We start from the raw sequence: 15,311 nt of genomic DNA on the forward strand, positions 1-15,311 counted from the left end.
AGTTCTAAACGTCTCTTTAACACAATAAATCTTTCACAACTCAAGTTGTGTCAAGACGTAATACAGCACATAAACATTGACTTCCAGGAAAAACAGATGGAAGACTCTTGTGACTTAAGTGTCACTTAATTGAAGTCAGTAGAGCAATGCTTGTTTACAGTGCTCAAGGAGCCTATAGGTTTGTGACTGAGCTAATGAAAACTCAGAATTGAGGCTAGGTTAGATTGAATTCACAGGACAAAAAGTAAAGGATTTAGCTTCCTGGATGCACTGCAATGCTTTTTCTATCCTTACTTTTGGTAGGCTAATCTCCTTTCATACTCTAAAATCTACACACACTCACAATTTTGTCATCAGCAAATTCCTGCAACAGCAGCAGGTTCAATCCCTTCTGCAGCTAGCCCACTGAGGAATGATATTCCTGTTGCCTTCTGTTGTTCCCTTTAAGCAAACCACAGAGGTTTGTACACTCAGTTTAACTATTGCAACTTTGCTGAATCTGGATGCAAGTTTGAATCTGACGTGACATTGCGTGTTGGGTTTTTGTTTTTCTCCAGTTAGCAGTTTTCAAAGCTGGGCATATGTATGGAGCATACAGGAAGGTAAAGCCTGCATGTAGAAGTAATACCTTGTATCATACCAAATAAAGTGATTATAGAAAGTAGGCAAGATGCACAAGCCTTCTTTAGGTCTAAAACTGAAACAGCAGACTTCAAAGCTAAATACAAATTGAGAACAACTGTTCAAAACTTCAGTTTGGCCATCTCTGAAAAAAAAAGTAGGTGCTACCTGTGGAGTAGAAAGGATGAGAGTTGGAAAGGTGAGAAGGGTGAAACACCCTTCCTATTGCCAAGGAAGACAGAAAGATAGGTAGTTTACTTCCCTTGGCACATAGAGAGACATTAGTGGGGACATGGAGATTATAATGAGCCATAAAACCATTATCTTTATTAAGTTGTTGGTTTTAGGTATCCACTAGGACTGTGGGTTTTATAGGTTTGTCTTTGGAAAAATATTTTGTTGGTTCCCTTGGAGGATCAGGTAGGTCTGAAATACAGCTGGAATAGCTTTTGTGAAAAGTGTTTCTTCAAGGTGCTTAATTCACTGATTGCATGTAAGTTAATTCCTGCAAGTGCTGCTTGTTTATTTTCACCTGGTAAGTTACCACAAGAGTGTTTGGTGCAAAGGACAGAAAATATTCCAATCCAGGAAATGAAAATGTAGGATCCAAAAAAATTCTCCCACTTACAATATATTCATGCTCTGTAATTCAGGCACCGAGGCCACAGGTGCAGAAAAAAGTCCAAATCAGAGATTATCTGAAGAACTCTGATGGTGCAGCATGGGAGACAAAGAGAAACTTCTCCCTCCTCATCAGGACAATTTCCATCACCACAAATTATAGCCAGACGTTTTCCTGCAGCAAGCCAGCTAATAAACCCAGGGTACTTAGTCCAAAATGCAGACCCTAGCACTGCCTGCTGTGGATCTCTAATCCTCCTTTCCCGAAATGACAAATCAAATATGAGACGAACTTGCAGAAACCCATAAAAGGGAACAGCTGGCATTAACTAAATCCCTTAAGGACTGTGGATGTGCAGTTCTAAAAAACCTTTAAAAATATGTAGGCCACCGCTCGCACAGCAGTTCTAACTCCAGCACGGCAACCACGTCCATCAGCAGGGAGAACCGTTTGCCTTTTTGGAGCTGGCGAATCCCTCCAAACCCGGAAAAATACGGCAACCACTTGGTCCTCGCTAAAGAAAGGAGTGAGGAGGCACAGCCATGCCTCGCCGGCGCTGCCGGGTGTCAGGGCGGCGGCGGCGCCGAGGCCGAGGCCACCCGCCCGGCCTTCCCGCCTCACGCGGCTCCCAACGGCCGCCCCTCCCCCCCGCGCGCGGCCCCCAACGGCCGCCCCTCCCCCCCCCCGCCTGACGCGGCAGGGGGCGATGGGGCCGGTTTTTCACGACTCCTTCCCACAGCGTGCTCAGGAATGGTCCGGGCTGACGCTCTAGGGCTGCCCCCCCCAAAAGCTTCCCCTCGGAGGAAACCCGCTCCGCTCGGCAGCGGGCGAGGCCAGCCCGCGGGGGCGAACCCCATGACGAGAGTGCCGCCGCCGCCGCCAGCCCTCCCCGCCCCCGGCGCATGCGCGGCCGGGCCGAGGGCAGCGCTTCCCACGTGACCGGCGAGGGCGGGGAGGAGACGGGCGCGCGGCGCTGCGTCTCTGTGGGTCTGGGCCGGCGGCGCAGAGGGGCGGGGGGTGGATCCATCATGGCGTCTATGCAGGTGAGGAGCTTGCGGCGGAGCCGGGCAGGCGGGGGGGGGGTGGCCAGCGCCGGCAGGGCCTGGGCAGCGGCGCCCTGAGGGCGGGAGGAGCCACTTGAGGGTGGGGGGAGCGGGGCCGTCGGGGCGAGGGGAGCCCCCGTTGGGGCAGCGGTTGGGGGTCCGTTGCGGCGAGGCCCTGAGGCGGGCTCGGGGCCGGGGGCGCCGCCTGCCGCTCGGCGGGGCCGGGGCCGTGAGGGAAGTAGGGTAGAGCTCGTTGCCGGCGGCGGGATGGAGCTGGGAGCCGCAGGGGGAGGCTGTGAGGGGCGAGGCCGGCCCCGGCTGTGGCGAGGGGAAGGGAAGGGAGGAGGGAGCAGGGAGTGAGGGAGGGCGGGCGGGCGGGCGGGGCAGGCCGGCCCGGCGGGGGAGGAGGCGGGAAGGGCAGAGATCCTGTAGGGGAAGGACGGAGCGGCTGCCGGCCCCGAGGGCGGCTTGGCCCCAGGAGAGGTCCGGCCGCGATGCAGCCCTCCGGGGAGCGGTGGGGGGGGGGGGGGGGTTGGTGGCGGGGGAAGAGCGAAGAGAGCCGTGGCCCGGGCGGGGTTTGAGGGCGCCGAGGCGTTGTTGGCTCCTGGGGAGGTGGCGGGCTCCCCCTTTGCGGCGGCGTGGTCGACCAGCGCGGCGGGGTGGCCTCGCCGGGGCCGTCGTGAGGACGGTGTTGAAGGATGTGGCCACCTTCCGAGAGTTTCTGAGGTTACGGCCCTGTTAATTCTGCTCAAGCACAGGGTGGTTGCGACAGACCAGTTTTATCCTAAGCAGTGTGCAGGTGCTGCCTGTGAGGTTCGTTCTGTCTTTCTCTCTAAAATAAGCTCGTAGTGTGGTTTCAGTCTGATGGACAGATAACGTCCAGTTTGGCTTGGTTGGATGGGGTTGCTGTAGGTGCGGTAGCAAGAAACATCCTGCTGCTTGACAGGTATTTCCACTTGAATTATTTATTTATACCTTCTCCGAAGGAGTTTTAAAATAGTAGCTGTAGAAATTGATCTGAAAGAATGGATCACTTTCACTGTGTGCTATTCTGAACGGGTGGTGATTTGTTCCGTGACATGCCTAGGACACGGGCAGGACAAAAGATTACCTGGTTTTGTGGCTATGCCCCTGTTCTTATTTCACCTGTAATATTTTTCTTGCTAAATTATAAAATGTTTGATGTTGTATTTAGATCCAGATGATCTACTACTTCCGTTTTACTCCTCAAGCTGCTGCTACTTTTTTTTTTCCTCCTTTTTATTTTCATTGTGGTCCAGTGTAGGTTACTTTTTTCTGTTACTACTAAATGGGACAGTGCAGAAAGAGTGTACAAACTAAATCAAATTAGATAAATTTGTCCTGACTAGCCTGGATTTCCAGTGATAATGAGAAGTAAAATGTCAGAACATTGACTCTTATTGGGTAAAGATTTTGCTGATGAGGTTTGGAAGAATAAAAAAGCATTGTATGTCTTTTTGAGTTACTGAAATGGGATCAGAACATGAACATACTGTACCGCAAGTTCTTGATTTAGTAGCAGTTTAAATAAGATAAACCAAAGACAGATTAGTCTATCAGCTCTATCTGGCAAATGTATTTTGTAATTTTTTTTTTTTGAATGTTCAAGCTCTTACAAGCAAGGCTGCAAAATAGAAGCAATAGTTCATTAAGCAGAGTCTTGTTTAGAACTGTGTAAAAACCCTAGGGAAATGATAATTTGGAAACTTTAAGGATACATTCCCTGGGACTCTGTAAACCTGTGCTGCGTTGCTATCTCTGGCCTATTAAATGACCTTGTACAGCTTGCCTCACCGTTGTTCCTGCTGCTCACTTTGTAAAAGAGAAATGGTGATTACAAATTAAGTAAGGTTGCTTAAAATACGTGAATGCTGTCTGAAAGGACGATGACAGTGATATGTTGAGGTGGTACTCTTTTCCTGAAAATATGGCAGTGGTAAGTCCAGTATTGTAATTCCTTCATTTTAGAAATGCTATCTGCAAGATTTCTGTGGGTTTTTTTAATGATATTTTGTGATGTTGTGATGAGAGATTGAAGGAAAATTATGGAGGTTTTTTAATCTTACCAATCGTATAACCTGACAGAATTTTTCTTCCCTTTATCCTAAAGATGAGCAATAAAATTGGAAGTATGAATTTGTAGAGTTTTTTTAAAACTAGTTTACTTAAACTTCTTAAACTAAAAATAGCTAGTCTGATATCTTGAAGAGATATTTTTATTTAAAAAAAAATTTAAAAATTGAGCCTGTATCTGGAGAGTTAATGAAACCGACATCAAGAAAAGATTTGAAGAATAGAGAGGATTATTACAATTAAATTGGTTGACATCACACTAACATCACCCACTGTATTATTTTACTGGGGGTCAACCTTTGTTTAAAAAAATCAATGACTTTAAAGTTTAGTTTAAAATGTGAGAGTTAACAGCACTAATTTGAAAAAAGTGACGTGTACATAACCTTTGGTATTAGTCTGGTCCAAGACTTGAGGATAATAAATATCATAATTCGAATCTTGAAGTTTGAATCCTAAAAATGTTAAGTGTTAGGTAGGCTGAGTGGGCAAATGCTAGTTATCTAGTATTTTTGTTGGGCAACTTTTTCCAGGGCATTTGCTGATACTGATTCTTAAGCACCCTGAAATCTGTGGTTAAGCAGGATAGCTAAATGTTTTGGTAGCTATATGTGGTATGACAATATACAACATACTGATTTTTCTCATTAAAATGATAAGTTGATATGTAAATTTTAGATCACTTTTTAAAGTGCTCTCATTTTGTACAGTGTTGTATGTGCCCTAGGTTGATGATATTCTTTTACAGACCCACTGACATTTCTTTGATTAACTTAGAGCTCGAATGCTTGATCAGCCTATTCTGTCAGGCTACAAGGAAAGTTTTTAAACTGTATCAAATTACCTCCTTTTGATAATAGCAATGAACATCCACCTCAACAGCTACTGTAGTTCACTTGATGCATAATGACTTGTAAAGCTTGGGTGTTTGAGCAGAACGTGCAGAATTTCAATTTATAATGAACTTCATCTGCAGTAACATTTTTTTAATTGTAGTTTTCTCTGACTATTCAGAAAAATAGAAACTAGTGTTGGTGAGATCTTGTATTTTGTTTTAGACAACACAGTGGTTGGAAAGTGTTGGCTAGTTCTATCACTAGGTTGATTTAAATATGATTTGCAGGATTTTAATCAAATACTATTTCTTTTAACAAAGAACTTGATGGAAAAGCATTTTTTAAAGATTATTTACAGGAAAAAAAGGCTAAGCTTGTGCAACTTCTTCATGAAAAACAGTAGTATTCTGGAAGATTGTGAGTGGTGCATAGACTGCGTAGATAGAATGTATTTGCTTAAGAAAATTTCGTGTAACACTTCTAATCTTAAACATTAAAGCTCTAGGTAACATAACATAAAAATGTACTCAGAGCATAATTTAAAGCAGTTTTTATTGAGATTTCAGTAGCTTGTATACATTTTCCCTATCCCCTTACCCATTGGCTAAAAAGATTGGGATGAAATTTGTGGGAAGCGTCTGTATTGCTAGTGGCTTGTGTTTTGTGCTAAAGTTCTGAACGGTCTCGAACTGTAACATAAATTCTACATTCAAATCTAGCGTATGATTGTTTATTTTGTTAAGTACCTTTTTAGACAGATATTTTGCAGGAAAAGTTAAATTTTGTTGTTGGAAAAAACTTAGTCTGTTTTATTTTGATGTGTACAGGTGTTTTGATGGTGGCCCATATAGCAGGCAGTTTTCAAGGGCAAAAATAAAGTCCTAATCAAACATGAGGTGAGGGCTAACATTCTGCACTCTTTACTAAAGCTTTTAATGTCATTAATTACATTAGCTCTGTATTTAATCAGATTTGAATATCTTCTTGTACAAACCTCATGTGCCTAATTCAAATGAAGAGAGCAGAAGTTATTCTGGTATTAAAGTACACCTTTAAAACTGTTTCCATAGACATGTTTGCATTCAAATATGTCCATTGAGAATTCAGGTTTGCAAGGAACGGGGTATTAAACATTTAAGGAGGGGAAGGGTAGAATGGTAGTAATTAAAAAGTCAGCATTGTGGATAAAAAGCATATTTCGAGCTTAAGGCATGAACATTTGATATCTGTGGGTTTAGGGAAAGGTGTTAATTCAGAATTTGACACTTTGTTTAGAAACAATTTTTTTCCCTATATTTTCAGTTGAGCTTCTTTGTTTTTATTCTTTACCTGCTCTTCCATTCTCAGGGGAAGTTCTGTGTTTCTAGCTGCTTGCAGAACAACTATTTATTGCTTAATATTTCTTCAGTGTTTGCAACATGTTTATGTAGTAATTTGGAAATCATTTCCTCTTTACTGATCCGACAGCTCTGTCCAGAAAAGTTCTAAACTATTTTTAATGTAACTTAAAACAAACAAACAAAAAACTTAAAAAAAAAAAAAAAGTAAGAAAAAACAACTCTTCAATGAGTTTAAAAAAAAAACAATGATGTTGCTGTTAGGGGGTCATAAGACAGCAAATTATTTATGTTATTTCAAATAAAATATTAAATACAGTAAATTAAAAGAGTAATTACTTAGTAGTTACAGCCGACTCTGGGATATAAACACAATGAAATTATTGGTAGTTATTAAGTACTTGAAATATTTAGTGATGCCATTGGTGAAAGACTATTGAAGATGAAAACTTTAATCATTCCTTAAACTAAAAAATGCAAATACCATGAATGAGGCCAGAGTGAGTGGAAAGTAATAGTATTTCTCCTGTCCGCTAAGTGATTTAGTCCTTTATGTAACCTTCAGTTATCTGTCTGTACTGATATGTAGTATATTAGTTTTAGCCTGTAGTCATGCTACAGTAAAATAAGATAAATGCAAAATTTGTTCTTGTTTTACTAAGATGACTTAATTTTAAAAAGCCAATAAGAAAGCAAGATTAAAGTGAATTGAAAATCAAATGCAGTTTAAAATTGTGGCCTGCAAGTCAGTAAAGATAGATAAAATAAGTTGTGCTTTTGGCCCTATGGAGTCTCACTTGTTTGTTTTTGCATCTTACCACATAAAATAGGATTTTGGAGAATACTGTGCTGTGCAGCAAGTGCATAATTTTTAAGCTAGAGTGATAAAGTTCATTTTAGAAAGAAAAAGAAGTAGATTTTTAGCTTACATAAAGGTCCCTGGATATCAATAAATTTTCCTTATAGCTAGACCAACTGCATAGCTAGAAAATTGAAAACCTCTCATTTTGAACACTGATATGTATATGATTTAAATGAGGAAAGTGAAGGCAGGTGGACATTTATTGTATAGGACACTGTCAGTCCAGTTGATCGTAAATGTTTTCTGTTCAACTTTGATAATATCTTGCTCTTGCTTTTGGGCCAAGCTATTTAAGCACTGAGAAAGGGAAAAGAGAAAACAATAGATTTGCCCAAGCCAGGGAATGTTGTCTTGTTAAGCTGTAACCTTGGAAAGCTCTGTAGGTTTATAATTAATATAAAGCAGCTTAGCTTGAATAATGTGTAAAACTTGGTAGTTCGAGCCCTTTCCTTAACTATTTGCTCAATTTTTATGAAGCTAAGACTTCCAGACCTAAGGGCCTTCACTACATAATATGTCGGTATAGGCTATACTGGTTGTTACTCCAGGAGATGTGATTAAATTGCCCCTAATGATATGAAAGAAATAAGGCACAACTTAAATTGAACTCCTCCTTTGTTGTTGTATTCAACAAATGCAAATGTGTTCAGTATAATAATATCTCTTATGTACCCTTGGTGTACAATGAAAAGATGGAAAGCTTTTTAAGTAGTTTGCCTGCTACCGTTCTTGTGGGGGAGAGGGAAGCGAAGCTCTTTTAATCTGTACTGACGCAAATTTTATGCATCTGAGATGGCTTGGCAGTGGCGAAGGACTGATAGAGCTGTCCAGCTGTGGGTTGGTTGATTTTGTGTGTTTGTTTTTTGAGGGGAGGAGGAGACAATATTACGCTCATGAAGCCTATAACAACTATATTAGTTAAAAAATAAAAATAGCTAATAACAACCTTTTGTTATGAAGGTCAGGTAACCTGTCTTTAACCTGTCTGCTTTTGACAGTTAATGGTCCTCAAAAGGTATTCTGAAATTCGTACTGGTCCTTGCAGATTTTTTTTTCTCTAAAGTGACCTCTATCACTGGAGTGAAAAGCAAGTATTAAAGTGAGGGAAAGATTGGGGGGGTGGATCCCAAGCACCACTAGGGCTGATCTGCCTCCCCGGGAGCAGTGTTAATATGTCAGATGAGAAAGGACAGCAATTATCAGTGGTAGAGCAGGAATTGCTGAGAGTCCTTATTTTTGGTAATTAAGGATCTCATGGAGAATACTAACTATTCATCCTTTCATATGCAGCTTTAAAAAAATAATTCTGTTTCTCTTTGGATAATTACAAAATCCAAGTCATTTGCCATCTTTTTATTCAGTTTATTTAAAAATAATGCTTGATCAGCCTCAGGAAAAATTCCTGTATATATGTCAATAAATATTATTATTAATAGAGTACATTGAACATTCTTTCTAAAAGTCTGGTGGAATAAAATCCTTCAAGGAATTTTATGCTATTTATTTACATAGATTTATTTATTTCTTCTTGATTAGAAATTGATGACCAATAAGGAGACAGGACAAGGAGACTGCATGGATTGAGTCTGTGAAGAAAGAAATTCTCTCCTGATCATGTTTAGGGATATAGGCTTGATGACTATTTAAGTCTTTTTGTAGTTCACCGCTTCCAGTTTTGTTTCTTTCCAAAAGGCTTTTTGTCAGAATACGACATTTTATCTTGGTATCAGCTTCTGGAATGTTCTTTAAAAGGATAAGATTTGCTTTAAATTCACAAATTTGATGTCAGAAATTGCATTATCTGGAAGAATAACCTTTTCAGATGGTAGCCTAGAGAGTACTTTTTTTGTGTGTGTGTGTGCCATCATTAACGATTGCTATTTAATTATACCGTAGTTCTGATTTTAGGTTGATCTTGTCTCTTAATGAGTTTTAAGTCAGTCATATCATTGCCTTTGAAACATGACGATATAAAATCGTTATCTTGAACGTTGTCATCTCTGTTGCTTTGACCTTCCAGTCAAATATTGAGAAATTCACGGCTTGCCATATTTCTCGTTTTGTTTTAGAATATCTTGGAAAGCATGAAGACAGTATCCTTTTTAGTGAACCGGGTAACCAACAAACATTTACCTCCCGTCACCATTCTCCCCCCCCCCCCCCCAAAACTCACCTAGAATCTAATGAAATTTTAAAATATCTCAAAAGAGCAAAAGATTGATGGAAACCTCTTTGTAAGTAGCTCACTAGGAGATTCTTGCACTGCCTTTGTGTCCCCTTTATAATGGAGGAAACATACAAAGTGCCTGATATTCAGGACTTGAACTACAGATTGATCTGGGAAAATAACATTGTAACTAGGTTACCAGATGTTAACATGTTTTATTAGAAATGAGAAGGAAGAGACTAATCTGCCTCTGCAGTCTTAGTACAGATTGAAAACCTGATATTGAGCCAAAAACAGATAAAATTGAAAAAAGATTCTTCAAATTCAAATCCTGGTGTAAATTTTCTCAGCCATAGTATTTTGTGAAGCAGTTTTGCTACGTGTTCTGCTGAAGCTTTAATTGGCCACGTACAGTCAATTTATTTTTCTTCCCTTCCTCATTTCCTCCTCTGGGCCTTGATTAAAACTTACCGTAAGAACTATTAACTTCATTAGAAAGAAATACTCCCAGGATCATGTTAGTCAAGTACCTGGATAGCTTGTGAGGTTGGGAGTTTGGGCCAGGTGGTTTCACGAAAATAATAGGATGTACTCTACAGGGGGTTGCTTGAAAAACGTTCATTAGGAAACAAAGGATTTTTGACCCTGTAGGAACATCTTTTTCATCTTTTCTACAGATTTCCCATATAGTAAAATGGGCTGTAGTAGGTAAAACTTTCTTAAATGTCACTGTCTGTCATCTGTACTTGTTTCTCTTTATTCTATTTGAAAGCTTTTTGGCATTTGAAGTTAGGTTGCTAATTAGACAGTAACAGAGAATTGATTCCAGTAATACTTACACCATTAAAAATATCTTTTCTGTAGAGGACTCTTGTTTGCAAAGCAGGGCTGTTTGCACAGGGTTTAGAATTTCATATTCTCGACTCGAGATACTTTTCAGAGTGAGAAAAGCATGAGTGGATGAACCAAAATACAGAAACCGAAGAGTTCTTGCTAGCCATGTTCTCTCAGACTAGTAGTTGTGTGTAGCAGGCTGGTAACAGCCTTGCTTATGAAGCAACATAATGGTGCTGTAACAACAGTTGGTACAGGCTGATAACAACTCCTCCTATTCTGCTTCGCTGTTACCCTCTATCTCCATCACTTGAGGGAACACTTTAAGAATACGATCTTCTGCATGCAAAAAATTCTCCAAATCAGAAAGGATATTTTTTGGGTACAGAAGAATATTGTAACTTGAATGGGGAGGAGATGAACTGTAGCTCATAAGTGAAGTGTAATTTTTTGCCAGGAGTACTTCATAGGACTGACAGTAGTTCTGTGCTAAGATGGAGTTTACTGGGTAAACTAAATCTTCAGCTGTGGGAGAGAATCATTACTAGTTACTGAGGAAATATTGTTGGTTCTCCCTAGGATGCGCCTGCTTTTAATGTATAAAATAGAAGAGTGGGGCCCTTATGGAATTAAAGCCAGCTCATGAAAAGTAGTTAAAAATTTTCTTCCTCTTAGACTCAGTCTTGCCTCAATATCTACAATTTGCAGGGTTTTAGAAGGATTGGCTACTCCTTTCTTATGACATCGCAGCAAAGAAAAGGGAATTGTGTGTGGAAATGGAAAGTTTTTAGAAAAAAAGTTCAAGTGTAGATTTTTTGGACATCCATGTTTTCTGCTCTGTAATATTTCAAAGCTGCTGCTGTTCCATCTTTTATGTTCCTCGTTTCATCCTGATACTCTAACTGAGCATGGCTAGTTGAGTCTCTGTTTGCCACCCAGGTGGAATGGCTACCACATTTCAGCTTTTAATCACCCATCTCAGCTTCTCTTGGTGGTAAAAGGAGGTGTGAATATGGAACATTTCCTTCAGCAGAAATCGAAGGAAGCTGTCTACCTATTTTTCACTTAAGTTTTCTGCTCTCCTGGTAGAGGGAAATGTCTTTTTTCCTCAAGTGTTTCATACCAAACTCTTGGATCCCTGTACTTAATACATCCTGTCTTGTACGGAATCTCCTTTTGGGTCAATCAGCTCAACTCTTCTGTCTCCTCTTAAACTTCCAAGCCTTTTAAAGGGGTTGTTCACAGGTAAGGTATTTATTTAAGACAGCTCATCGTTTAGTTTTCAGTTTACCTATTTAGACCCTTGCACACCTCATGCAACACCAAAAATGGAATACTGAAGAACTGCAAGATCAGGTGCTTGAACACATACATATGTGCTGAGCTTTCTTCAGTTTTATTTTCTTTTTATCATTTAGCTTTTATAAGGTTGATATATTCAGCTCTGAGGAAAAAATAAATATGGAGTATGGGCATGCAGTTGAACTTAACTGCATTTTGGTAGGTTAACACTTCATGCTCATGAGCAAAGCAGTGCACATATGCTTTGCCCACACCAGTTATGAAGTAAAATTCCCTAGCTAAAACCACGTTCATTGACTACCTTAATTGCTTTCAACTATATGTACGTGTTCATACCTGTTATTGAGCCCTATAACTAAGGGTGCCTTGCTTTTTCGTTATAAGCGTATTTTTGTTTGCATATAGTTTTATTAAACTTTAACTCTGTCTAGCCTCCAGTTCCCCAAAGGAGGGGCAGAGCTGCTGTAAGAGTTCTGGTAATGGGCTTAGGACTGGAAATAGACACCTGATATTGTGATACTCCTTTTTAAAGGTATTAAGAAAGGTACTTTTCATATACCTACAAAAATTATATAGATTTTTCATGATGTGGGAGGCAAAATACCTTTGAATGCATTGTAGCTTTATGAGAGCTTGTGGTTGAAAAGTCTATCATGTCTTTGGGTGTGATCCTTGTTTGTGGAAGAATCAGAAAAAAGGTCTCCGGTTTGAGGAATGTAATAGTGATATTGTCATACATGTTCTAGGAATATAGGTTATTCCCATGTGAGATAGCTGATGGGAGGTCAGAGACATGATTTCGTGTCTGTTAATAGATGTTTGTGAGATGCATCTAGTGCAATGGCATAGTAACTGAACTTTCTGATTCTAGGAGATGCATTCGAAACTATTCATGTTACCAACAGCCAAACCTCCTCCTATACTAAATATCCTTTCCCCTTTTTCACACTGCATCTTTCTCTATATACTTTTGCCCTTTCCAACTGTCTGATGTGACTATATATATATATATATATATATCTGTATATCTGACATGACTATGCATCCTACTGTAGATTGGCATTAATAAGAGATGGGAGGTTGAGAGCTTAATGATCCATGAACAGTATTTTGTACTTGTGAGCTCTAGTTTAACCAGTCTTGCGCCGTGTGTTCACTAGTGATTGTATTCTTAACTGAATATGTTGGCTAATGAGGAAGTTTCTAATGCTGCAGCAGTGAAATGTTTTGAAGTTTGTAGTTTCTTGGGGAGAAAATACTTTGCCTTTTGGATTCAAGAAGCCTTTGTGAGAAAAGGCATAAATTAAACAATGTGATTTTCTTGGCATAGAGAATCCAAAAATCAATGTGGATTTGAGGCCAAAGGGAGATCCTCCGTGCAGATTTGATTGTACTTGTAGCCTTGTTAGTACCTAAACCAAACCTGGCATATTGTTAAGTAAGTTAGATGGGCATTTATCCTGGCTAGTTTCTGATGAGGGTCCCTGTAATGCTGCTTCTCTGAATAAATAGCACTTTACATTCTAAAAGATGGCTGGCCGCTGAATAACTTCGTCACTGCCCCCCGAGAGGCAGTCTTTCCTGATAATTTACAGATAATTTTGTGAGGAGTTGAGCTACCACGGTTTGAAGAAAGTATTCCCCAGCATAACTTTCTCACTTCCTCACTATTCTGTTTCTCACTATTCTACAGCAAAAATCTGTAGAAGAGTAAATTAATAAATAAAGTAGAAGTAATAAAGTTTTCAGAACTAGGTGAACTACACATGTTCTTGGGAGCTTTAAGGAAATTCACCAGGAATTGACACAAGGCAGAATTTAGACCTGTTATGAATTTAGCTGTGGCATCTGAGATGTTACCGCACTAGTTCCAGAGCTGGCAAAGAAAGATGTATACCAGTTTGGAGAAAGAAGAATGTGGATTTTTGCCTGGCAAAGGTGATAGAAGCTGATTGCCTTGAAGTTGTCCTTAACTTGGGAACTGTGACAGGCAGTGACTGCCATCGTTTTGACTTGCAATGATTTAGTTTGTTGTGAGCTGTCTGGGGAGCCAGCAGAAATTTTACTCTGCTGACACCTTGTTAATTTTGTGCTCTTTGCTGCCCATACTCTGAGAAGTCTTATGAGCTTGACATTTCAGAAAATCTGTGAAGGGTAACTGAGGAGATTGCACAAAATCCTACTTGACAGAATTAGCAATAGAATACAAGCCATTACTATGCCGGGCATGTCAACTATTTGAATACACTTTCTTTTGGATTAGATGTTTGGATCAGTGGTAAGCTATGTTCTTTGATTTCATCCCTGAATCACACTCTTCTGTAGAGGTAGGAGTGTTCTTGGTTTCAAAGATTTCTACATTTATGAAAACGATTGTGTGAACTAGTAGTTGTGTTGCTACTCTACCTTTTGCGGTTGTTAGTCCTTTATTTGGAGGACTGTGAAGTTAGCCAGTCTTGCTTTCTGATCTTCATACTCTGCTGTTTGCTTTTCTTCTTAGCAATGAATGCTGTACTAGATTATACTTTTTAGTTTAGTTTGCTTGGACTTTGCATTAAAAAACATTTAAGCATAAAATCCTGTCTCTCAGAACTAAAGAAAAGATAAAAATAAGATTGCCTAGGTAATCTTATTTCATTCCCCCTTTATGTAAATAACTCCATGACTGCAGTCTGTTTTCTTTCTCGGCCATCTTGAATAGAATGTTGGACTGTAGACTGACAAACAGGAAGGGAATTTCTGTACAGAATCTTATGACGGATTAGCAGAAACATCAGAAAGATCGTCCTAAGGTCTGAAAAGAAACACAGCAAGCACAGATCGCAAGAGCTTGTCAAGGTGTAAAAGATCTGTTTTGGTGAGCGATGGAGGTAATTTTAGGCTTAGCTGCACTAGATTGTATTTTGGGTTAAAGGAGCTGGTTGCAAGGCCAGAAACAACTGAAGTACGTGGTAAGAACAATGGTGTTCTTGATTCCTGTTTAAAAAAAAAAAAAAAAAAAGCAATAATGATAGTGATTCCAGAGATGCATGTCTCAGAGTTGGAGATTTGGAAATACAGACCGTATCCTAATAATTCATGTGTGAGTACTGAAGACTTAACAGTTTCTAGAAGAAAGTATAAGGTTTCGATATGGAAAAAATAAAGAAAATACAATAGAAAGTACCGTAGAAGTCAATAAGCCTACATGAGCAGCAGTTTAGTGACTTGAAGATCAAAAAGACTTTGCACAAAAAAAAAGTGGAAATAAGTAGTTGCTGCTCAAGTTCAATATAAAAGAAAGGAGCAAGCATTTAAGAGTGAAACCAGCCGTAGTTCACTGTGTTAAAATTAGCAGATTTGAAAAGTACTGAGAAGGGGTATTATAAATCTCTTATAAGAAGGACAAAGAAAAGGATGAGCCCATTAAAGAAAAAATAAAGCAAAGATTAGATTACACAGATAGATGAAAGTCGGTAGAGTTCACCTTGTTGGTTTGTTTTTTGTTTTTTAGAGGCAGGGGTAAATTTTTAAGCAGCTGAAGTAGTCTGAGTTTTTGGCTATTACTTTGAGCATGTTTCCAAATGATAGTAGAAGAATAAGCATAGTATCTG

General features: G+C 39.7%; 1 protein-coding gene across 6 annotated transcripts in view; it reads left to right on the top strand.

Annotated features, from left to right (window-relative positions):
* The first annotated feature begins 2,161 nt into the window (after window positions 1–2,161).
* Window positions 2,162–15,311, top strand: part of UBE2W (ubiquitin conjugating enzyme E2 W) — a 32,909-nt gene continuing 19,759 nt past the window's right edge. The window contains exon 1 of one of the 6 annotated variants that reach the window (XM_068932504.1): window positions 2,162–2,286. In XM_068932504.1, the coding sequence (XP_068788605.1) occupies window positions 2,272–2,286 (15 nt within the window). In that variant the 5' untranslated portion in view covers window positions 2,162–2,271. Of the gene's footprint in view, window positions 2,287–2,673; window positions 2,770–3,151; window positions 3,233–11,640; window positions 11,662–15,311 lie in introns of those variants that run through there. The other 5 variants (XM_068932502.1, XM_068932506.1, XM_068932505.1 and 2 more) reach the window with 5 other exon arrangements.

This window comes from Struthio camelus, chromosome 2 (assembly GCF_040807025.1).
Source record: "Struthio camelus isolate bStrCam1 chromosome 2, bStrCam1.hap1, whole genome shotgun sequence".
Taxonomy (NCBI): Eukaryota; Metazoa; Chordata; class Aves; order Struthioniformes; family Struthionidae; genus Struthio; species Struthio camelus.